This window comes from Hemiscyllium ocellatum, chromosome 18 (genome assembly GCF_020745735.1).
Source record: "Hemiscyllium ocellatum isolate sHemOce1 chromosome 18, sHemOce1.pat.X.cur, whole genome shotgun sequence".
NCBI lineage: Eukaryota > Metazoa > Chordata > Chondrichthyes > Orectolobiformes > Hemiscylliidae > Hemiscyllium > Hemiscyllium ocellatum.
Genome location: NC_083418.1, coordinates 73,575,105 through 73,599,711, shown reverse-complemented (window position 1 = coordinate 73,599,711; position 24,607 = coordinate 73,575,105). Strand labels below are relative to the sequence as shown.

Below are 24,607 nucleotides of genomic sequence, written 5' to 3'. Positions count from 1 at the left end.
GTCATCTGCAAACTTACTGATCAGACCCACAATGCCGTCTTCCAGATCAGAGATGAGAGAGAGAGATGATGAGGAGACTTCATTCCTTTTGAAATGTACGTAAACCCCACCATTTTTCCTGTTAGAGGAGTCAGGCCATTAGGTTAATCTGATTAGGTCAGTTCACACTTTGGAGCAAAATGTGAAGGTCTAAAGCTGTCTTGTAGTTGTCTACTCGATGAGAATTCCATTGCAGCCATTATAGCCTCATATCTCACCACCCTAAAACTTAGAAATGTGCTCCATGTGTTTTTCCAACAAGCCATCTGTGTGGGACTTCATCAAAATATTCAAAAAATCCAAGTACTTCACGTTCCCTTATTCCCTTTATTTAGATTAGATTACTTTTAGATTACTTACAGTGTGGAAACAGGCCCTTCGGCCCAACAAGTCCACACTGACCCGCCGAAGCGCAACCCAACCAGACCCATTCCCCTACATTTACCCCTTTACCTAACACTACGGTCAATTTAGCATGGCCAATTCACCTAACCTGCACATCTTTGGATTGTGGGAGGAATCTGGAGCACCCGGAGGAAACCCGCACAGACACGGGGAGAACGTGCAAACTCCACACAGTCAGTCGCCTGAGGCGGGAATTGAACCCGGGTCTCCGGCGCTGTGAGGCAGCAGTGCTAACCACTGTGCCACCGTGCCGTCTACTTTGCCAGTAACATCCTGAAAAAAAATTAATAGTTTGTGAAACATAATTTTCCATTCATCTACCCAATCAGATCATTATTTCCTATGTGTTAAGTTATCAGATTGTTTAAAATAGATTCTAATATTTTCCCTAATGCTGATATCAGGCTAACAGTGCTCCATTTTCTCTCTCCCTTCTATCTTAAACATATCTGTTGGTTGATCATCTTCCAATCTGCAGGCACCATTCCATAATCTGTGAAATTTTGGAAGTTGATCCACTATCTCTGTCACTACCTCTTACAAAACTCATCAGGTCCCATGGATTCATTGACTTTTAGTCTCAATTCATCCAATATCACTTTTATTTCATTCTGATGAAGAGTCACTTGACCTGAAACATTAACTTTGATTTCTCTCTACAGATGCTGCCAGACCTGCTGAGCTTTTCCATGCATTTTTTATGCTTATTTCCATCAATTCCTCATTCTCATTAGTTCCTTGAATAATTAGATTCTACACCTTGTTCTTTGAGTCTACAATCCTCTGTTATGAATATAATGGCTCTGCCTTTTATTAAGATCTCTACTCCATCAATTTTATTTTTAATTATTTTCATGCAACGTGGGCATCTCCGGCTGGGGGCAGCATTTATTGCCCATCCCTAATTGCCCAGAGGGCAGTTAAGAGTCGACCATACTGCTGTGGGTCTGGAGTCATAAGTAGGCCAGACCAGACAAGGATGGTAGATTTCCTACATTTAGTCAAAAAACAGAAACTCCACACCCTACAAAAAATATATATTAAAATTGAGTGTTTTTATTAAACACTTTAAAATGTCCAGCTGAAAATACTGGTGGATCAGTTAAATTCAGGGTGCTGAGGAGTTCTGAATTAACAGAGCACAGATATTGTGAAAATTTAAAATTAGCTTCACCAGAAGCCAGTAAAACAGCAAAGAGAGGGACGATTGGTGAATGGGACTCAGTGTGAGTTAAGGCATGGACATGTAGAAGAATTCCAATTATAGAGAAGAGAATATGAGAGAATTCTTCTTAAAAAAAAATTATTGATTAAATGTTTTCATCTGATCACGAGAACTGTATGTGGAATTCAAATGTCAAGAATGGCATGATATCATAGAGTTGGCAACATTTCTGAATAACCAGGAAGGAAAAGTTTAGAACTAAAGCAAGATTTATATAGATTTATTAAAAGTGAAAATATGGGTGAGTTTATAAAATGCTATGTGTGAACTCACATCAGGAAGTGAACAAATTAAGCTATTTCACTTATCAAACCTATTCTCTTCACACTCCATGCATAACCAGGTCAATTATGGATTGTTCCAACCAAGCAATAATCTCTTCATCCTCTTACTAACTCACATGTGAAACTAGATCTATTAACATTTCAATGACTTCCAAACTGCTTGGTCAACAGCCATTGATGATGTGGAGGTGTTGGACTGGGGTGGACAAATTTTAAAATCACACAACCCCAGGTTATAGTCCAACAGGTTTATTTGGAAGCGCTAGCTTTTGGAGCGCTGCTCCTTCATTAGGCAGCAGGATAGTAAGACACAGAATTTATAATAAAAGATTACAGTGTCGTGCAACATTTCAGTTATAGACTTAAGTTTAGTGAAATGAGTTTTGTCTCAATCTATCTTTTCCCGGCAAAAGTAAGTTGAATTGCCATTCTCTATCTTCACAACTCACTTCAATAAGACCGCAATCACCCTATTATTCTTTTAGTTCTTTACAAGGTAGGAGATAGAGTTAGCAACATTGGAATCAGATTTTTTTTCACAGTTCTCAAACAACTCTTCCAATATCTATGGAAACTACTTATTAATATCCAGAAGAAGATCATTAATTTCTTCCTTCATTTCTTCCCAATCCAATGCAATCCTTCTGACATAGAAGCTTTCAATCTTTTGATGGTTTGATGGGCCGAATGGCCACCTTCCACGCTGGATATTGTGATTCTATATATACCACCAGTTGTGGTTAATTAAATAGCAAGTAAACCAGCAACAGTTGTGAAATTCATGATTTTCACGCTGTTATAATGATTTCCAGGGCAGATTGAAGTTTGGTATTGATAGCATTGAACAACAAGATTAACAGACAGATATGCAGGTACTATTTTCCCTGGGAATTAACGTATCCATGTAATGCCATTAATGCAGCAGTATGTGCATGGATTTCTCTCTTATGTACCCTTCCAGCTGTATTTCATATAAAGTTAGGTTAGCATATAAGTATTGGTTAGAGAGAAACATCACCTTATCTCCAACATTTTAAATAGCAATAATAGCAACCAACTTCACCCAAAGATAACATCCATCCCAAGTCATTTGAACCACAGCCAGCAATATTTCATTTAAACATGCAAATCATGCAGACAGTGTATGTAAACCAAGTACATCAAGATGAGCACATTATGCTGAAATTAATTAAATCTACTTTTAATCAAACTCCACATAATCGTATGTGCAAACCCCTCACAATGCTCTATTATATTAATGGATATTAGTTTCTGTATTGCTGTCAGCATTTATGTGCAAAAGAAGCATTGACTGCTTTTGGTTATTTTATCTCTAGGGATGTCTGAGGGTAGATAGGCATAATGTGTTGTCGAGCTCAAATATTGGGCTTTAATAGGAATAATCTGTCTTGTGTCTTTGATTATTTGATTGTGTTTCCCTTTACATTAGTCAGGTCAGTAGAAAGGAAGACTGTCGCCCTTTAACCGAAAAAAAAATTACCACACTCCCAGTATCATATTTTGAAACCTGTCAAGTATTTTATTAAAAAGTGGCCTATTCAGGAAGATTGTGTGGCAACCACCAATAATATAATCTGGTCAGAGTTCATGATTTTCAAATTAATATTTCAGGGGTTGAAAATGCATTGGCTACAAGGTTGTAAACATTTTCTCTAGATCTCTCATTAAATGTGAGTTCCATCTCCATGACTATCAATGGAATAAATCATCCCTGATAAGTTACCATTTTCATTGTTTTTGTTTATTTTACTGATCCAAAGGAAGTGTTTCCTTACTGATATCTTAGATGTAAAATAGATGGTTATATGTGTTGGCATATTGAAAAATGCACTAAGGTCTAAGAATAATAAATAAAATGACCTCCTGCCCTCTGTGCAGCTTATTTTAATTTTCTGTCTCCCCAGAAACATTCAAATGATGAAGAAAAGACCATCATTGAATTTGTTTCCTTTTTCTTCTTACCATCTCTTCTAGCTTCCAGATATCTCTCCGATTGAAAATACCAGCTCACCAAGCAAAGGGGTGTTTCCCAATGTGGCCATGAAGAGTGATGATCAAGACTTAATGGACTGCAGCTCTCACAATGTAAGATCAACACAACATGGGATCCAATGTCAATTTGTGATTGGAAACATAATTTAACAGATGACTTTTTTTTTTAAGTTGCTCACTGAGTAGGCAAATAAGGCATCAGCAATGTGAAATTATTTCTTTCCATCTATATGACCTATTCAAGTGCTTATTCTGTGCAGACAGAACTGTGGACTGGGGAGAAAGCGAATCTGTATCAAGTCTATGGATCTGCTTTCAAAGACCTGTAAATAATCTTCAAATGACAACTCTAGATTGTGCACAAAAGGTGAGCTGATTTCGAGTTTGGTGAAAGTGAGGACTGCAGATGCTGGAGATCAGGGTCAAGATTAGAGTGGTGCTGGAAATGCACAGCAGGTCAGGATTCCTGATGAAGGTCTCATGCCCGAAACGTTGATTTTCCTGCTCCCCGGATGCTGCCTGACTGGCTGTGCTTTTCCAGCACCAGTCTAATCTTGACTCGATTTCAGGTTTGACCAAGTAAAGATCTATTCAAAGAAAGGCAGAGTTTCTAAGTGTAGAATAAAGCCATTCAGACCATCATATCTACTCTGGCTCTCCGAGTAAGCATTGCACCCAGTGCTAATCATTTACCTTCTCCCCAGTATCCCATACATTCTTCTTTTCCCAATTAACATCTAATTCCCCCTTGACTACTTCAATTGAACTTGTTTAGAACATAGAACAATACAACGCAGAACAGGCCCTTTAGCCCTCAATGTTGCACTGACCTGTGAACTATTCTAAGCTCATCCCCCTACACTATCCCATCCTCATTCTCCGCTCTTTCAGACAGTTCACATTCCTTATGCCTGAAGTGTCAATTCTCCTGCTCCACGGATGCTCCATGACCTTCTGTGCTTGTCTAGCACCACACTCTTCAACAGCATCTGCAGTCCCCACTTTCTCCTAATTTAAAACATTATCCCAATTCTAACACAGAACCAAACCTTTCTGTCACATTCTGAGTCCAGTTATTGCCAGGCTCTCTTAAAAGCTGATGAGCCAGCAAGGTTGGATAAAGAATATACAACTGGATACAATGGTAGGTGAATTAATGTTCTCCAGACAGGAGGTCTGATAGGTCAAACAATCTGTCATCAGCTCTCCCATTGTTTATATTCTCAATAAACAAAAAGTGAGGGGTGGGGATGAGGTGGGGCAGGTTTCTTGCAATATAAGCTCTCTTTGAGACATAATAATTAATACTTTGCAAAAAAAAACCTGCTGCAACATAAGCCACTTTGGTTCTCACAAGCTGCCTCAGTTTTGTAATAGATTTGATTGCTCTGTCCATGTTGTGGGAACTGTGATCATTTCCTGCTGACTGTTCAAGGCATGAACAGTGGAGTGCCTACAGACTGATTAACACACATTGTACAAAATCAGGACCTACAGACACAAATAGGAAAATGACACATTGTCTGTCTTGTTTCCACTGTGTGATCTGTAGGCCATTACTTTACATTTGTAAGTGTCAACCAAAGACATGTCATTTGCCTCAAAGCAATTAGCATAAAATACTCATCTGTCAGTGATGAAATCATCGACTGAAATCTCACTTGTAGGCATCTTGTTCATCTCTCCTCACCTATAATTAGCATAAAATGAAACAAAATAAGGTGCTTAGGTATAATTGTGTATAATAATGTCGTGACAAATCAGCGCGTAAGTGAAGGCTGCAGGACTGTAAGATGTAGGAGCAAAAGTAGGCCATTTAGCCCAAGGGCTTATGCCCGAAATGTCGAATTTCCTGTTCCTTGGATGCTGCCTGACCTGCTGCGCTTTTCCAGCAACACATTTTCAGTTCTGATCTCCAGCATCTGCAGACCTCACATTCTCCTTCATTTAGCCCATCAAACTTCCCCCTCCTCTTTTGGGAGGTGATGACTCAGTGTATTATCATGATGCTATCAATCCAGAGACCCATAATATGTTGTGGAGATCTGGTTTCGAACCTGTCATGGTGCCTAATGGAATTTGAATTTAGTGCATGGATTGCAACAGTTCAAGAGGTCAGCTCCCCACCAACGTTTCAAGGGCAACCAGGGACAGGATGAAAGTGCCAACACAAATGGACAGGGTGGTAAAGAAGGCATATGGCATGCTTGCCTTCATTGGGTTACTGAGGATAAAAGTTGGCAAGGGCAAGTTGATAAGTAGTTGCCAACTACTTATGTAGTAATTATATAAGACTACAGTTAGGCCACACTTAGACGATTATGTGTCGTTCTCATTGTCAAACTATAGGAAGGAGCTGGAGGTTTTAGAGAGGAAGCAAAAAAGGTTTACCAAAATGTTGTCTGCATTGAAGTGTTTTAGCTTAAGGAGTGGTTGGACAAACTTGGATTTGCTGAGTTTTCGCTCGAGTGTCGGAGGTTGATGGGGGACCTGATAGAAATGTATAAAAGTTTGAAATGTATGCATAGGCTGGATAGTCAGTTTATTTTCCCAATGTGGAAATGTCAAATATGAAAGGCCATAGTTTTAAGATGAAAGTGGGAAAGTTTAAAGGAGCTATGTGAGATATGTTTTTTACTCAGAGGGTGCCAGGTGTCAGGAACATGCTTGGGGAAAGTGAGGACTGCAGATGCTGGAGGTCAGAGTTGAGAGTGTATGCTGGAAAAGCGCAGCCGGTCAGGAAGCATCCGAGGAGCAGGACAATCGACGTTTTGGGCATAGGCCCTTCAGGTATGCCTGATTAAGAGCTTATGCCCGAAATGTTGATTCTCCTGCTCCTTGGATGCTGCCTGACCTGCTGTGCTTTTCCAGCATCACACTCTCAGCCAGGAACACGCTGCTGGGGAAGTAGTAGAAACAGATATGAAAACATAATTTAAGAAGCATTTTGACAGACACATGAAAAGGTGGAGAATAGAGATATAAATACCATATGTAGGCAGATGTGATTAGTTTAGTTTAGCATCATGGTTAGCGCAGACACAGTAGGCTGAAGGGCCTGTTCCTGTGCTGTACTGTTCTATATTGTATTAATTGTGTGAATATCTTTTTTTTTTCTTACTGCACGTGGTTCTTTTGCAACTCACTTTATATCCAACCCCTCTGTTATTGTAACTTTTACAAGTGAGAACAAGTTAGTATACGTGCACAGCAAGTAATCAGGAAAGCTAATAGAAAGATATAGTTTATTGTGAGGGGAGTTGAATGCAAGAGCAGGGAGGTTATGTTTTAGTTATAGAGGGCTTTTGTGAGATTGTAACTGGGGTGCTGTGTCACCGTACTTACAGAAGGACGTTGATGCATCAGAAGTACTGGAATGAGCAGATTGCCTTATGAGGAAAGATTAGGCCTGTACCCCCTGGAGTTTACAAGAGTTAGTGGAGACTTATTAAAAGGTACAAGATCTTGAGAGGACTTAATTAGTTGGAGGCTGAAAGGATGTGGTCTCTTGTGGGAGAAACTACGTGAGGAGGTCACAGTTTAAAAATAAGGGACTGCTCTTTTAAACAGAAATGAGGAAACCTGTTTTTTTCTCTGAGTCTTTGAAATTCCCTTTCTCAAAAGGCAGTAGATGCTGAATCTTTAAGTATTTTTTAGGCAGAGATAGATAGATTCTTGATTACCAAAGGGATGAAAGATTATCACAATATGCAGGGTTTTGAGCTGAAGCTAAAATCAGATCAGCCGTGACCTTACTGAATGACAGAGTAGGCTGGAAGGGCCAAATGACCTCCTCTCGTTCCTTGTTTAAATATTTCTATGTTCAAAAAATGCTAGCCAGCCAATGACACTCAATTCAATTAAAAAACAAATTTAATGAGATTGTAGCTGATCTGTTAAACTTCAATTCCATTATCCTGCCTTTCCCCTCAACCCTTGATTCCCTTCATGATTAAATATCTGTCTATCTAAACCTTGGACAGAATTCAGGTGACACCAGGTTAGAGCCCGACAGGTTTATTTGAAATCACAAGCTTTCAGAGCGCTGACCTTTTGACAGGTGAACGTTACTCGATAAAGGAGCAGTGCTCCACAAGCTTGTGATTTTAAGTAAACCTGTCAAAGTCTAACCTGGTGTTCTCTGAATTCTGACCTTGTCCACCCCAGTCCAATACCAGCAACTTCACTTCATATCTAAATCCTGACTATGCATCCTGCACAGCCCCCTGTGGTAAAGAAGTCTACAGATTGACTGATCTCTGAGAGAATAAATTCCTCCTCAACTGGGAGACACCTTATTGTAAAATCATACCCTCTAGCCTCAGACTATCCAATAAAGGGAAACAACTTCTTTGCACCCCTCCACAGGATAGATGCAATGCCAAATCAGTTTTTAAAAATAGATCAGTGTTTTCCAGTGGGATTTGGATTGTAATAAGTGTGTGCTTCTATTCAGAACTATTAATACCTCTGCCCCTTCAAATAATTTAGCTGCCTATCTTCCTACCTGCCAATCAAATTATCCATCTTTACACTGCAAAATAAGATCAGAGTTCTAGAGCTAGTATCAGAACAGTTGAATCCATGCCAGAACAGAACAGTCACAATTGTGGGAAATGAAACCACTTTCTGAGTGAGTGTTCCAGAAACATATCTTTCTTTGTGTCATTGAACAGCATCCAGAGGGATCACACCATTAAAGATGGGATCTGATCACCTTTAAAATGAAGAATGCTATGAAATTATCTCTTTGTAAATAAAAAGAACTAACCTTTGTGCAGTTGTTTAGCAATGTACATGCAAGCTACGTTTTCAGAAAAGCTCTTGACAATATATTTAATTGTGGGCATAAGTAATAAAATAGATTGAACAATTACAAATAAATACTGTTTATGTAATGAACCCTAACACAATATTTACAAATGTACACGGTAGTAAAAGAATTACAGTTTGATCTGCAAGCATTTATTAAGAACAGGAATAATATGTAGGCTGTTCTACAAGCATAATTTATCTGCATGCTTTGTGGTAAATACTGACATGCACATAAAAGCTTCTCAGTTTTACTATAGTTGGCAATAATTATAAGTGATTTCAAATAGATCCTTGCATCAAATTGTCTTTCTTTCCCAAAAAAAATGTTCATCCTGGCTGTCATATTTCTGTGTAACTCCCAACATCTTAAAAAATGTAATTATTGCATTCCCCAGCACTTGTCATGATCATAAAGAAGAAAGCAATAATTTTCTTCATTCTTTTAGTAGGTTTTATTTCACAGGTACCTGATGGTGCTTTCAATATATTCATGTTTATTCGCTGTGCACTCAGTACTGGCATTTAATTTGTGAGTCATGTGTAAAGACTTTGCAGTATGGCTCTGTAAATTAGGCATGAAGTTCATAACCACATTACATTCACTCTGTTAGTCCCCTAACTGTGTACAGTGTGCTAAGTTTCAACATGGGTCTAAGTTGCAATTTCTCTCCAACATCCATTGTGGTTGTTCTCTGCTTTACATTATCTTAAATTTGCCTCTCCTGTACTGTTACCAAGAATTTAATCCTAACAGCTTTACATTTATTTTTCCTTATACTCCATGAAATAACTGCACAGAGTGTCAGTATCCCATTAACAAGTCACCTTTTTCTACATGTGCACAGTACATGGGCTCTGTCCAACCAGCTCAGAGCCAGTCCCTAGACAAAGAAGATTCTCTGATTCTCCTGTTCATATCGTCACCCAGAGCTCCCTGATGAGTCCAGGTTAACAACCCCAACTGTGGATCTAATAGTCACTGAGATCCACCTAGCCCTCGTTCCAATCACTGCACTCCACAAGCTAACATTCCTACTTCGAGTCTCAATCGAGTTGCAACTAATTCAATATGTGATCAATCTTGTCTTCCTCTAGTCAATCATTTGGTCTATGTTGCTTCAGTTCCCTTAAGCCTCGTACCCTTTAGTCCTCTGTGATACATCCACTTTTCACTCATTATCCTCTTTTTTGCACCTCTGCTTTTGCAGAGGCCCTGACCCTACATTTTGAAACACCTCTTTGAGTTTCCTCTGCCCTTCTCATTTCTGATTTTAGAAGGTTTACAGGAATTTATATTTATTTATTCATTCTCTTGATGAAGGCGTTGCTGGCTAAGTAGCATTGATTGCACATCCCTAATTGCCCAGAGGGCAGTTATGGGTCTGAAGTCACATGTAGGCCAGACCAGGTACGGATGGCAGTTTCCTTCCCTAAAGGACATTAGTGAACCAGATGGGTTTTTCCAACAATCGGCAATGGATTCATGGTCAAAATTAGACTCTTCAATTCCAGTTTTTTTTTGAATTCATATTCCACCATCAGCCATGGCAGCATTCAAAACTAGGTCTCCAGAACATTACCGATGTTTCTGGATTAGCAGTCCAGCGATAATACCATTAGGCCTTGCCTCCCCATATATCCTTCTCTGTACTTTTGACATCATCTCCAAACAACATTCTGTTTGTTCTTCCTTTTCCCCACCCTGTGACTCTCATCAGTCTGAAGAGTACTCTACAGATACAGTTTGGCCTTGTTGCTTGGTTCTCATTGAGACTTATCTATTGTGTGGGTTTAACATAGAAGTACCACATTTTTAAAACTTACGCACAGGATGTTGGCATCACTGGCCAGGCCAGCATTGATTGCCAATCCCTAATTTCCCAGAGGAAAGTTTAAGAGTCAACTAGGTCTGGAGTCACATGTAGGCTAGACCAGGTAGGTGCATCAGTTTCCCATTAATGAAGTTCGTGGGTTTTCTTGGTCACCATTGGACACCATTACTTCCAGATTGTAATTGAATTCAAATTCCACCATCTGCCATGGCTGGATTGGAACTCGGGTCTTGAGAATATTACCAGGAGAAATAGTCTAGCAGTAATACCACTAGGCAATTACCTCACCATACTTGTTTCATACATTAAGCACTGGTACATCTTATCAGAAAACACTAGAATTTTTTATTTTCAAGTCATTCATATGGTGTGAGCGTTATTGGCTGGGGTAGCTTTTAATGTTCATAGGTGTCTTAAGAACTTGCCTCTTGAACTGCTGCGGTCTACTTGGTGTTGATGGAAGTATAATGCCATTAAGGAAGGAATTTCAGGATTTTGACCCAGCAACACTGAGGAATGGTGATACATCTCCAAGATGGGATGGTGAGTGGTTTGCAGGGGCACTTGAAAGTGTTCACATGTGTCTGCTGCCTTTGTCTTTTGAATACCTGGGGATGGGTTTGGAAGGTGCTGTTTCTGGAGCCTCTATCCACATTTCAATGTAGTCTAAAACTTCATTGGGTGAGTAGATTAGATTCCCTACAGTGCGGAAACAGGCCTTTCGGCCCAACAAGTCCACATTGCCTCTTTTGGCCCCCCAAGTAACCCACCCAGACCCATTTCCCTCTGACTAATGCACCTTAACACTATGAGCAATTTAGCGTGGCCAATTCACCTGACCTGCACTTCTTTGTGACTGTGGGAGGAAACCGGAGCAAACCCACGCAGACACGGGAAGAACATGCAAATTTCCACACAGACAGTTGCCCGAGGCTGGAATCGAACCCAGGACCCTGGTGCTGTGAGGCAGCAGTGCTAGCCACTGTGCCGCCCGTGTAGTTTTGCAATTGTAGCTTGATTCCAGCTGGTCAAGTGAAATAGGTTAATGGAAACTCCTATTTTCTTCAAAACTCAGTTGAGTGCATTTGCCTAATCAAGTACTGAACGTCAGTTTGGAGAAAATGTTAGGATTAGTGAATAAGATTAGTGAGCAGCTGGATCGTAAAATGAGTAATCTAGGTTGGAAGAATAGCTGTCTTACAGAAGTGTGTTTTGTAGAACCTTTCGTATGGAAGAGCTTTGATGTAGACTTTGAGTTAACAAGGTAAATCTCCCTAGTTTTTGTCACTCTCCAGGGAAAATTGCAGGCATGCAAAAGCTCATCTTACTATTTCACAATAAAACTGCTTGAATCAAAAGTATGTAAAATGCTTATAGAACTTTCATGAAATATCATGTAGCTTTTGAGACCGCATCACAGTTCAATTGAGGCTCTGAGGAGGCATTTCAGCTCAGGAAGCATGAAAGAACAATCAACAAAGCTCCTCGGATTCGAATTTTTGGCAGCAGCGGAGGAGAGGCAAAGGTGATAATTTAAAATGGAGAAAAGTCAGAATAGATGTAAGCAGGAAATTGCAGCTGAGGCCCAGGTTAAAGCTTACAGCATTACCCACTGTGAGGAAATAACAGCATGAGTACAATGTGGTTATAAACTTCATACCTAATTTACAGAACCACAACAGTAAGGTCATTATGTATGACTCAAGAATTTAATGCCAACTCCGAAAGCACAAGGAACAAGTAAAAATAAATTGAAAGCACAGTCAGGTATCTGCAATACAAAATCTAAAAGAATAAATAAAATTATTGCTTTTGTCTTTATGATCTCAAAAAAATGACAAAGAGAAAAAGCCTCTGCATTGAGTAAGCTACGAAAAGCGTTCAGAACACTTGTAACAAAGTCCTTATATAAAGACAAGGACCATTTGACTGGTAATTCAGTAACAATGGACAATGGAAAGTGTGGTCCTGAGTGTGCTGATATGATAAGCTCCTTTCCATACAATATAGGGGAAGAATTAGACCATTCAGCCCATTGACTCTGCTGCACCATTCGATCATGGCTGATATGTTTCTCAGAGAGGAGAAAGTGAGGTCTGCAGATGCTGGAGATCGGAGCTGAAAATGTGCTACTGGAAAAGCACAGCAGGTCAGGCAGCATCCAAGGAGCAGGAGAATCAATGTTGCGGGCATGAGCCCTTCTTCTCCTGAAGAAGGGCTCATGCCCAAAACATCGACTCTCCTGCTCCTTGGATGCTGCCTGACCTGCTGTGCTTTTCCAGCAACACATTTTCAGCTCTGATATGTTTCTCATCCCCATCTTTCTGCATTCTCTCTGCAACCCTTGATCCTCTTGCTAATCCAGACCCGATCTATCTCTGCCTTAAAGACGCTCAATGACTTGACCTTCACAGCCTTTCTGTGGCAATGGTTCCACAGACTCGCCACCCTCTGATTGGAGAAATTCCTCCTCATCTCAGTTCTAAAGGATCCTTCCTCCACTCTGAGGCTGTGCCCTCAGGTCCTAGTCTTTCCTACTGACGGGAACATCTTCTCCCCATCCACTTTATCCGGGGTCTCAGTGTTCTGTAAATTTTACTGCGTTTCATTGAGGTTTGTAGCTGCAGATTGCAACAGTGGAAGAATATTTTGTGGAACCTCTCTCTATCTCACTGAGGAAGCTTGAAATGTTAGCATCTTGCGTGACTGACTGTGATCCCGCAGAGATGAGTCTATAAAGGATTCAGAGGGAGCTAAGAGAGAAGGGGAGTTTGATTAAGCAAAATACAACCAAAAAGGGTGGTGATCAAGAGTGGGACAATTAGAATGGAAGAACATTGAGATAAGGTAATACTCAAGGAGAGCTAACTGGGCAGCACAATGTCTCAGTGTTTAGCGCTGCTGCCTCACAGAAGCAGGGACTCTGGTTCGATTCCAGCCTTGTCTGTAGAATTTGTATGTTCTCTCCGTGTCTGTGTGGGTTTCTGCTGGGTGCTCCAGTTTCCTCCCACAGTCCAAAGCTATGCAGGTTAGGTGGATTGGCCATGCTAGATTATCCATGATGTGTAGGGAAATGTAGACTTTTTGGAGGGTGCAGACTTAATGGGCTGAATGGCCTCTTTCCTCACTGTAGGAATTCTGTGATTCTAGGAGGGCATTCATGAAGGTAGGCTGATTGAGAGTGGGAAATTGAGAGGGAGGGCATTCAGGAAGATGATGATTAGAAAAGTGATACCAGGTATCCGTGACTGAGTGTGGGGTCACAGTGAAGTCAAAAAGAGCAGTCTTGCATCTCCTGGTTCCATGTTTAAATAAGTAACAAATACTAACATTTTAAACTTGCTGTTTTGGTGATGTCTTGTTGCTTAGTGCCTACTTGGCTTTCCTGAGCACTTTACACTGTCTCAGTACTGTCAGTAGGATTAACCCAACTAAAAATAACTGATTTCTAAATGTCTGAGCCACTGATGACGTTGTTCTCATTTCTGTTCTGTTTTCAGTGTTTGGTTTAATGTAAATTAACATATCTCAAGCTGAGTATGGTTTGAAAAGGGACATTTAAAGGGCAGATATTTTATGAAATTGGATAGAACACAAAATCAACTCATCCCAATCTGCATATTATTTTTAGTGAAGGCAATGACCTGACTCTCTCACTGAACAGAAGAGATTGATTTATAATGAACTAACCATTGTGTTTATAATTGTTGCACTGATCTTTCAACTCTGTATTCTGAACTGGAGTGAGTCAGGAGAAAGGAAATGGTATCAATAATTTAAACCAGATTTCAAGAGCAAAGAGGGTGTAAAAATAATTCGGACGATAAAAAAAATGCAGTTTTCTCACTTTCTGCATCTTTAGTTTGTTTCAAAGTATTTCACAGCCAGGGATTTTTTTTTGGATTGTAGTCATTGTTGTAACACGGAAAGCACGGTAGGCAATCTTGTGTACAGCAAGATCCCAAGACCAGTACTGTGAATGAGTGACCAGATAGGGTAGGTGCTGAAAATGTGTTGCTGGTTAAAGTGCAGCAGGTCAGGCAGCATCCAAGGAGCAGGAAATTCGACGTTTCGGGCAAATGCCCTTCATCAGGAATGGGGTAGATAGGGTAGGTGCTAATTGAGAAATAAATGTTGACCAGGTAAACTCTGCTGCTCCTCTCCAAATTATGCTGTGAAATATTTTATGATCCCCTTCATCATAGTTTTAACATTGCACTTGTTAGTCAGTATCCCCGACAGTGCAACACTCTCTCAATATTGCATTGTAGTGTATGTGCAGGAGTAAGGCTTGAACTCATAGCCATCTGACTTGAAGGGAGCATCTTTAACACATATCATTTCCTGAATATTCTATCATATATATAGAAGCATCACTGTCAGAATTACTTAAATCCTGCCAACTAATCAATCTGATTACAGATCAATATACTATTTTTAAATTCAGTCGGGGATGTGGGCATCATCGTGTGCCAGCATTTATTGCCCATCCCTAGTTGCCCTTGAGAAGGTGATGGTGAACTGACTTCTTGGATCGCTGCAGTCCATTGGATGTACGTACACCCACAATGCTGTTAGGGAGGGAACTCCAGAACTTTGACCCAGTGATAGTGAATGGCTGGCAATATATTTCCAAGTCAGGACAGGAAGTGGCTTGGACAGGAGCTTGCAGCTGGTGATGTTCCCATGTCTGTGCTGCCCTTGCCCTTCTCGATGATAGTGGGCTGTGGATTTGAAAAAAATGCATCTCAGAACCTTCGGTGAATCTCTACAGTGCATCTTGTATCAAAGTACAACAAGGAATAGTACTTTTTTATTAAAAATGAAGGCCATTTTAACTAATTAATCCAGGAAAATAATATTGTGCACCTTAAAGAAGTTTATAAAATCATAAGGGGTATTCAGAGGTATCTTTCCTCAGGATGGGGGATTTCAAGGCTCATGGCACATTTTTAAGGTGAGATGAGAAAGATTTTAAAAAGTCACAAAGGGTAACTTTCTGACACAGAGGGTGGTTCACGCATGGAATGAACTTCCTGAGAAAGTTGGGCACAATTACAACATTTTGGATAAGTACATGAAACGGAAATGTTTGGAGGGATATGGTCCGAGCATCTGGAGGTGGGGCTAATTTAGTTTGGGATTATGTTGGGTACAGACTGGATAGACCAAAGGGTCTGTTTCTGTGCTGTATGGCTCTATGATGCTATTACTTTGTGTTTATATCACCACTTACCTACAAAATACAAAAGAGGAGAGGTGATGAACTAAGTAACCAAAACATTTCAGTCAGATCTGGCTTTTATGTTTTGGGCATGACATGTAGCTCTACAGTCAGTGTCTGAGTCTGGATTGACTAAACTCATTCAGTGAGCACCGAGAGGTCTGGCTATCATTCCTGAGAGGCAGCAATCTTATCAGGTCACTTGTCAACATTTTGACAAGATCTTTTCAAGGTCACCAGTTCAGATAAAATAAGAAAAGAGTTATGTTGTTGAATCTAATGCCCATCAAAAATCCTTTGGCTGCTATTAAAATTTGACTCTGTTTTCTCTCCACAGATGCTGCCAGATCTGCTGAGTTTCTCCAGCAATTTACATTCAATGGATGTCTACTCTACTATATCTTAAAAAGCATCCAACAATTCCAGTTAGCATTACAAAGAAAGATGGATTAAATTCAATTGATGTCGATAGCCACTTCACTATCTTCAGCCCACAGCCTCTGCCACCTAGAAAGGCAAAAGCAGCAGGTGCATAAGAATGCCACCACATGCATGTTCCTCTCTGACCCATTCACCATTCTTACTGAGAACTGTATTGCTGTCACTTAAATGTCACTTGGCCAAGATACTTGGCCCCTCTTGGTAACAATATTGCTCCTGTACGAGCATCACACATACTGCAGTAGTTCCAGAGGGCACCTTGGTACCATCTTCTGAAGGGCAATTAGGGATGGACAAGAATCACTTGTCTTGCCAGAGGCCCTCATAAAAGGATAAACAAAAAAATTAAAAACCTGTTTTCAAGATGTTAGTGTCATAGAGGCATTCGCTTCTCGCAATGTGAGACATGAATCTGGACCGAAAGATTTAATTATTTTCTGACATTACGATCACCTTTGAGGAGTCATTATCGAGGCATCAAGCCCTAGAGATCTATAGCAAAGGAAAAAAAGCCCTTCGGCCCATTGAGCCTCTGCTGGTAATAAACAAACACCTAACTATTCTAATCCCGTTTTCCAGTACTTGGCACATAGCCAAGAAAGAAAGGTTCACTAAGTTAGAGTCAGAGAGTCTTAGAGATGTACAGCATGGAAACAGACCCTTCGGTCTAACCCGTCCATGCCAATCAGATATCCCAACCCAATCTAGTCCCACCTGCCAACACCCAACCCATATCCCTCCAAACCCTTCCTATTCATATACCCATCCAAATGCCTCTTAAATGTTGCAATTGTACCAGCCTCCACCACATCCTCTGGCAGCTCATTCCATACACGTACCACCCTCTGCGTGAAAAAGTTGCCCCTTACGTCTCTTTTATATCTTTCCCCTCTCACCCTAAACCTATGTCCTCTAGTTCTGGACTCCACAACACCAGAGAAAAGACTTTGTCTATTTACCCTATCCATGCCCCTCATAATTTTGTAAACCTCTATAAGGTCACCCATCAGCCCCAGCCTGTTCAGCGTCTCCCTGTAGCTCAGATCCTCCATCCCTGGCAACATCCTTGTAAATCTTTTCTCAACCCTTTCAAGTTTCACAACATCTTTCCAATAGGAAGGAGACCAGAATTGCACGCAATATTCCAACAGTGGCCTAACCAATGTCCAGTACAGCCGCAACATGACCTCCCAATTCCTGTACTCAATACTCTGACCAATAAAGGAAAGCATACGCCTTCTTCACTATCCGATTTACCTGCGACTCCACTTTCAAGGAGCTATGAACCTGCACTCCAAGGTCTGTTTGTACAGCAACACTCCCTAGGACATTACCATTAAGAGTATAAGTCCTGCTAAGACTTGCTTTCCCAAAATACAGCACCATGCATTTATCTGAATTAAACTCCATCTGCCACTTCTCACCCCATTGGCCCATCTGGTCCAGATCCTGTTGTAATCTGAGGTAACCCTCTTCGCTGTCCACTACACTTCCAATTTTGGTGTCATCTGCAAACTTACTAACTCTACCACTTATGCTCACATCCAAATCATTTATGTAAATGACAAAAAGTAGAGGGCCCAGCACCGAACCTTGTGGCACTCCACTGGTCACAGGCCTCCAGTCTGAAAAACAACCCTCCACCACCACCCTCTGCCTTCTTCCTTTGAGCTAGTTCTGTATCCAAGTGGCTAGTTCTCCCTGTATGACATTAGATCTAACCCTGCTAATCAGTCTCCCATGGGGAACCTTGTTGAATGCCTAACTGAAGTCCATATAGATCACATCTACTGCTCTGCCCTCATCAATCTCTTTGTTACTTCTTTAAAAAACTCAATCAAATTTGTAAGACATGATTTCCCACGCACAAAGCCATGTTGACTGTCCAGAATCAGTCCTTTCAGGAAGAAAACTACCACCCTTGCCTGGGTCTGGCCTACATGTGACTCCTGACCCACAGCATTATGGGCTCTGAACTGCCCTCTGAGATGGGCATTAAATGTCAGCCAGCAATTCCCTCATCCCGTGAATGAATTTTTAAAACAAAGCACTGTGTGTCTTGGCAGTGTTGACAGTGTTCCTGAAATATTTCCACAATTATCAATTATCACGTCTCATTTTAAATGCTTTCTCCTCGGTGATGATCTCCAGAGAGACCATTAGCATTTAAAAAGAAATTTGAAGTCCCCATTATTAACTGAAATAAATTATGCCAGATGTTTTTTATGTTTCAAGCAAAATCTTTGACTGTGCCAGAATTAAACAAAGCAACCTTTGTTAATTTTACACAATTTTCCATTAATCCTTGTGTTTTTAAGCCCAAAAATCTGAATGTACTGCTTCCCATTCTGTGTATTAATTACACTCAAGAATTTCCCTGTATTTTCAGTGCTCTGGCTGGTCAGTGCACTCCCCCAGCAGCAAAAGAAAGGCAATGGTTCTCAGGATTTGCTTTAATTCTCCTTAGTGATGCTGTGTTCTCCAAGATATGAAATTACCTCGGATCCTTACACCAGCATTCCAAGTAATCCTCAAACTCACTCTACCCACCTCAGAACTTACGCACAGAGACTCAAGCATGAGCCTTTGCAGTCTTCCAGCTTAAGCCTACAGCTCCTGGCTGATTATTCTGTTCAATTTCCAATTACTCCAGCTCCAGAGACAAAGATGCCTGTGTCTGGGAGAAAACACGCAGGGAAAAGCAACGCACCAGTACACTGTATCTCCAGAGCGATGTTGTACGTACTTTCAGGTCAGAAGAGTTGCCATGGCTATCCACATAGACTCCAATTATACCAGTCTCCATGTAGGGTGCATGGAACATTCCTTGTTACAATCCTATTCCGGCCCCCACCCATAAGTCTTTTTCTCCAGTATTTCATCCTTCCCTCTCTCATCCACAATTAGACATGTTTACAATTTTGCTTTTAATTTACATCTGCTCTCATTTCAACCTGGTCCATCTCTGACTCCTTCCTTCCCATCCTCAATGTCTCTGTTTCTATTTCTGAGGGTAGGCTGGCCACTGATATCCACTACACAATCACCATTGGAGCGGCGGTCCGAAAGCTAGTGCTTCCACATAAACTTGTTGGAGTATAATCTGGTTTTGTGTGATTTTTAACTTTGTCCATCCTAATCTAACACTGGCTCATCCAAGTCATAGTGACCATCTCTCACAGTTACCATGACTATGCATCCTGCGAAGACTCTATTCTATCCTCCCAGTTCCTCCATGATAATGCCAGCTTCGACAAGGGAGTATCCAAAATGTCCATCTTCTTCCTCACCAAGGACTCCCAAGCACCACAGTTGAAGGGTCCTCAGCCGGGTCCGACTCATCTCCCGCACTTCAGCCCTTACGCCTTCTCTTCACTCTCACAGCAGCAATAGGATCCTTTTTGTCCTCATCTGCAGTCCCTCTAGCATCCACATTCAGGGAAGCGTTAACCCCCATTTCCACCACCTCCAGAAGGATGTCAACACCAGACACATATTCCGCTCTCTTCTCTTGTCCACAAGGACTGTTCCCTCCAGGACACCTTGATCCACTCCTCCTTCACTCTGAACACCCCATGTCACCTTCCCCTGCAATTACAGAAAGTTTAACACCCCTCCATTGCCTCCTCCTTCCTCAGTATCCAAGGGTTTATCTACACTTCAATTAGTCTAGTCTACTGCATTCACTGCTCACAGGGAAATGTAGCATAGACAGGGTGACCACTTCACAGAATATCTATGTTCTGACCATAAAAAAAGACCCTGAGTTTCCATTGGCCTGCCACTTTAATACCCCACCCTGTTCCCTGGCCAACATCTCTGTCTCAGGCTTGCTGCAATGCTCCAGGGAAGCTTAGCACAAGCTGGAAGAACCGCATCTCATTTTTCCGCTTGGAAACTCTACATCACCAGGGACCCTGGTTTAATTCCAGTCCTGGGTGGCTGACTGAGTGGAGTTTGCATATTCTCCCTGTCTGTGTGGGTTTCTGCTGGATGCCCTGGATTCCTCTAAAGATGTGCAGGTTAGTTGGATTGGCCATGCTCAATTGCTTTGTAGTGTCCAGGAATATGTAGGTTGAGTGGATTATCTATGGGACATGCTGGGTTGTGGGGATAGGGTGGGGGATGGGTCGAGGTGAGATGTTGAGTGAAGGCTCGATGGGCCAAATGGCCTTTTCCACACTGTTGAGATTCTGTGAAAACTTGCTGACAACTGACAAATGAACATTAACAATGATTAATGTAAGATGAAACAGTTTTGTAGAAAACTATGAAAAGCACAGAAATTCTAAAAATGGAATAAAACAAAAAGAACCAGAACCAGTTTAAACATGCCTTCCTGATGAGGCCAAGCAGTGGCGGAAAAGGAAGAAGGGTAATAGTAAAATGGACAATTCCTTGAATGGTAAAAAGCTGCAGCATGGTGCTGTGCAAAGGGACCTGGGTGTCCGTGTGCATGACCCACAGGTTGGTATGCAGGTAAAACAGGTAATTGAGAAGGCTAATGGAATTTTGTCCTTCATTGCTAAATGGATTGAGTTTTAAAGCAGAGAGATAATGTTGCAGCTGTACAAGATGCTAGTGAGGCCACATCTGGAGGATTGCATGCAGATATGTTCTCCTTACTTGAGAAAGAATGAACTGCCACTAGATGCGGTGCAGAGGAGGTTCACTATGTTGATTCTGGAATTGACTTATGAGGAGATACTGAGTAAACTGAGGTTATATTCATAGGAATTTAGAAGGAGGGGTGATCTTACAGAAGCATATAAAATTATGAAGGGAATAGATAAGATAGACACAGAGAGGATATTTCCTTTGGTGGGTGAAAGTAGGACAAGAGGGCATAGCCTCAAGATTAGAGGGACCAGATTTAGGACTGAATTGAGAATGAGCCTCTTCACCCAGAGGGTTGTGAATCTATGGAATTTCCTGCCCAATGAAATACTTGACGCTACTTTAGTAAATATTTTTAAAGCTAAGGAAGTTTTTTTGAACAGTAAAGAAATTAAGTGATACGGTGAGAGCACGGGTATGTGGATATGAGTCCACGAAATGATCAGCCATGGTCTTATTGAATGGTGGAGCAGGCTCATAGTGCTAGATGGTCTACCCCTGCTCCTTGCTCTTATATTAATATCCTGTAATCAAGATCCACCACTTCATGTGGGTCATGCACTGTGTAATCAAAGACCTGTGTGTTGAGAGAGAGTCTATCCAGTCACATGAAGACCAGTGGTACAAACGTCGGATTCTGAGTAGCCCTCATGTTTGAGGGACAGACACAGACATATAACAAATTATTATAAGCAGCATCACAGTTGAGATGCTTACAGTACATTGGGATTGTATTTCATAATTCAAAAGTCACAAATACTTTGATCAAACTTGCATGCCAAAGTTAGTTCAAAATGTGCACATTATCCTATTCAGGATGCATTTTAGAGAATGGTGCACAATTCTGGTTTGCCCAGAGTGGTTGGAGAAAGTGCAGAAAGGATTGAACAGGGATTTGGGAAAGATTAAACATCTGTGCAAATCTGAAAGGAGCAATTGAAGACTGTAGCTGATACAGTCAGGTGAGATCTGACACAGTTTGACTTGTTTGGACACTACCTTAAATTGCTGGAATAATAATTATTGTAAGGATCGATTTTTTTTATTAGGAATACAAACCAGTAAAGGGAAAGTTGGATTATTGATTTTTATATGTAAATTGAAGGAAAGTGAAACTGTACAGTAAAATAGATTGGATACTTTTGAAACCTTCTGTTTTCAGGTCTCCTCCTCATTTTATTTTTTGATGTGGACGTGCCTGTGTTGGATAAAGTCAGAAGTCACAACGATACCAGGTTACAGTCCAACAGATTTATTTGAAATCACAAGCTTTTGGAGTGTAGCCCCTGTCAGGTGATGTCAGATAAACCTGTTGGACTATAACCTGCTGTTGTGTGATTTCAGATTTCATTTGTTTTTAAAAGAAATTGCTCAGCAACAAGGTTTAGATTGGTTTAAGTATCGTTGATCCCAGACCTGAAGAACAGGTGGAGGCAAACTTTCAAAAGCCTATAACCAACTGATATCCTTCTCTCTCTCACTCTTTAATTGGAAAATAAATAACATTCAAAGGCTTTGTAAAAAGAAAGAGAATGTCTAAGTTGAGCCAAGACCTAGGTCCAACTGCTTGGCTATCAACGTGAGTATTGCTGCAGTTGATAGTGTGATATCATTGCCAATAGCCAAAATATGGTGAGAAAGTCACATTGTTTCCTATTTTGAATTGGACTGTGATCATCAGTCTTTATGATTTGCTTAACTTATATTTTCCACACATGATATTCCTGTAAAGATTGTTTGCCTCATCCACCTGTCCATCCTCTGCATGAAGGAATGGGTGTGCTTAGATTCAAAAGGGGGTATAGTTTACGTTTGCAGTTGTAAGTAATAATCTGCTTTTGTCACATTTTAGAAGATAGATTTGTGATAAAAATTAATTTTCACTTTCTTTTTTATTGATGAGACCTGTTGTATATGTCTTATATAATGGTCACAGTCAGCCATTAACCATCCTACAGTTTAAATTGGTCATACTTCATACTTGTGACAGCTAATGAGATAGTGGGGCAGGATTTTCAGTGCAGTATTCCCATCAGGGTCATGAAAGTGCAGAATAAGTGACTTCATTTCGAGAACAAAGCCAAATGGAATCTGTGAAGACTTGGTATCTGTTTGAAGAGAACGAAGAGAAGGAGACAGAATCATCGTCCAAATACGATGGAGTTATTGCCATTTTAAAACTCAGATGTTCTGGCTTAATGCATCAATGAGTGGCAGTCATCTGATGATTTTGAGTGTGTACGGTTTAACAGCAAATGCCTGATGATGTGAACTGAATAAATTGAATGTTGACTACAAAAGAGAAGCTGATGGTTAAGAGGAAAGAAGAAGTGTTTAATTGTCAATCAATGTGGACTTGAGGGAAACAATCAAGCACAGTCTAATTGGATAGTGGTAGATATTTAAGAGACAAAATGTCCTGCAGCTGATATTATTTCTTATAAAGATTGTTACATCGCCCCTTTGATATACATGACAGATTTATTTGTATTTTCCTGTACTCCATATACAACATATGCGAAAAAATGTCTTTGTAGGATGTTGCTAGGTGTGTTAATCATTATTTCCATATCTACATATGCATCTGCAGGCCAACAAGAATTGTTCTACAAGTCAAGACGATAATCCTCCCCCTAAGTAGGAATTCAACTGATGCAAGTTCATCTCTGCAGGTATAATTTGTCACACCTCATGCAGAAAACAAACATCTAGAAAAACAAGGCTGACATTGAATGATGGCTTACCCACTTCGCTGACTGCTGAGAGTTGTTCAAGAGGTGGTAATTGACATTGGGAATGAAAAATATCTATCTGTTCTTTTTTAAGTAGCAGCACTCTGCAGATCTTGTTTTGCATGTTGATGTTTAACTAAAATTTCAGTACTCTATCATTTGGAGAATTTTGCTTTTCTTCAATGCATGTCTCACAAAGCCACTAAGCTAGCTATGACTGTCAAATGAAAGGTCACAATCTGCCATGATCATCTGCTGTTTTGTGGCCAGTTAAGTAATGATACTGACATTCTGAAATCTACAAAACTCATGGGATGTGGAGATTGCTGTCTCTTCTCTGAGGATGTCGATTAAGTTATTGAAACGTACTGTGACTTCACAAATTATTGAGTGGGGGGGGGGGGCAACGATAACGTGATTTGAAAGGCAGGCACAGTTGCACAGGCACAGTAAACACAGGATCAATAGGCATGTGGACAGAAGTTTGGTTTAATGACCCTCAAGAGTCAGGGAATATGTGCATTCACAACAATTGATTTTGTGAGATATGTGACCTTGTTACCAAAGTTTTTGACTGGTCACGTAAAGAGTAAAAACATCATTTCACGCCATCACTTTAAATCAGGAATAACCTGCAACCTGTCAGGCATCATTCAAGAATATGGAATAAGTGCAGGGAATTGGGATTAGTGCACCTTTAGTGGTAGTTATGGCAGTGCAGGCCTTGATGGGCTGAAGGGCCTTTTCTGTGCTTTATGAATCCATGAATCACCGTAAAAGACATCTCTTCTCTTCTCTCCGATGTTTTGTCCAGATTTTGATAAAGAATTTGTTGAACAATCCGAGAGCTTATTTTTATAATTATTCAGTTTTGCTAAAGGGAAACAAAAAAGCTAGATCTTTAATAAGGTCATGAGATGCAAGAAACTGAGAGGAAGTGTTAAATGTGATATGTTTAGCTCATGTAAGCTCAGCACAGA

General features: G+C 40.6%; 1 protein-coding gene across 3 annotated transcripts in view; it reads left to right on the top strand.

The window, feature by feature from the left end:
• luzp2 (leucine zipper protein 2) overlaps nt 1-24,607 on the top strand; it is a 383,970-nt gene that overhangs the window by 351,431 nt on the left and 7,932 nt on the right. For 2 of the 3 annotated variants that reach the window (XM_060838606.1, XM_060838604.1), the window contains one exon: nt 3,949-4,059. In XM_060838606.1, the coding sequence (XP_060694589.1) occupies nt 3,949-4,059 (111 nt within the window). Of the gene's footprint in view, nt 1-3,948; nt 4,060-23,485; nt 23,568-24,607 lie in introns of all 3 variants that reach the window. The other variant, XM_060838605.1, reaches the window with a different exon arrangement.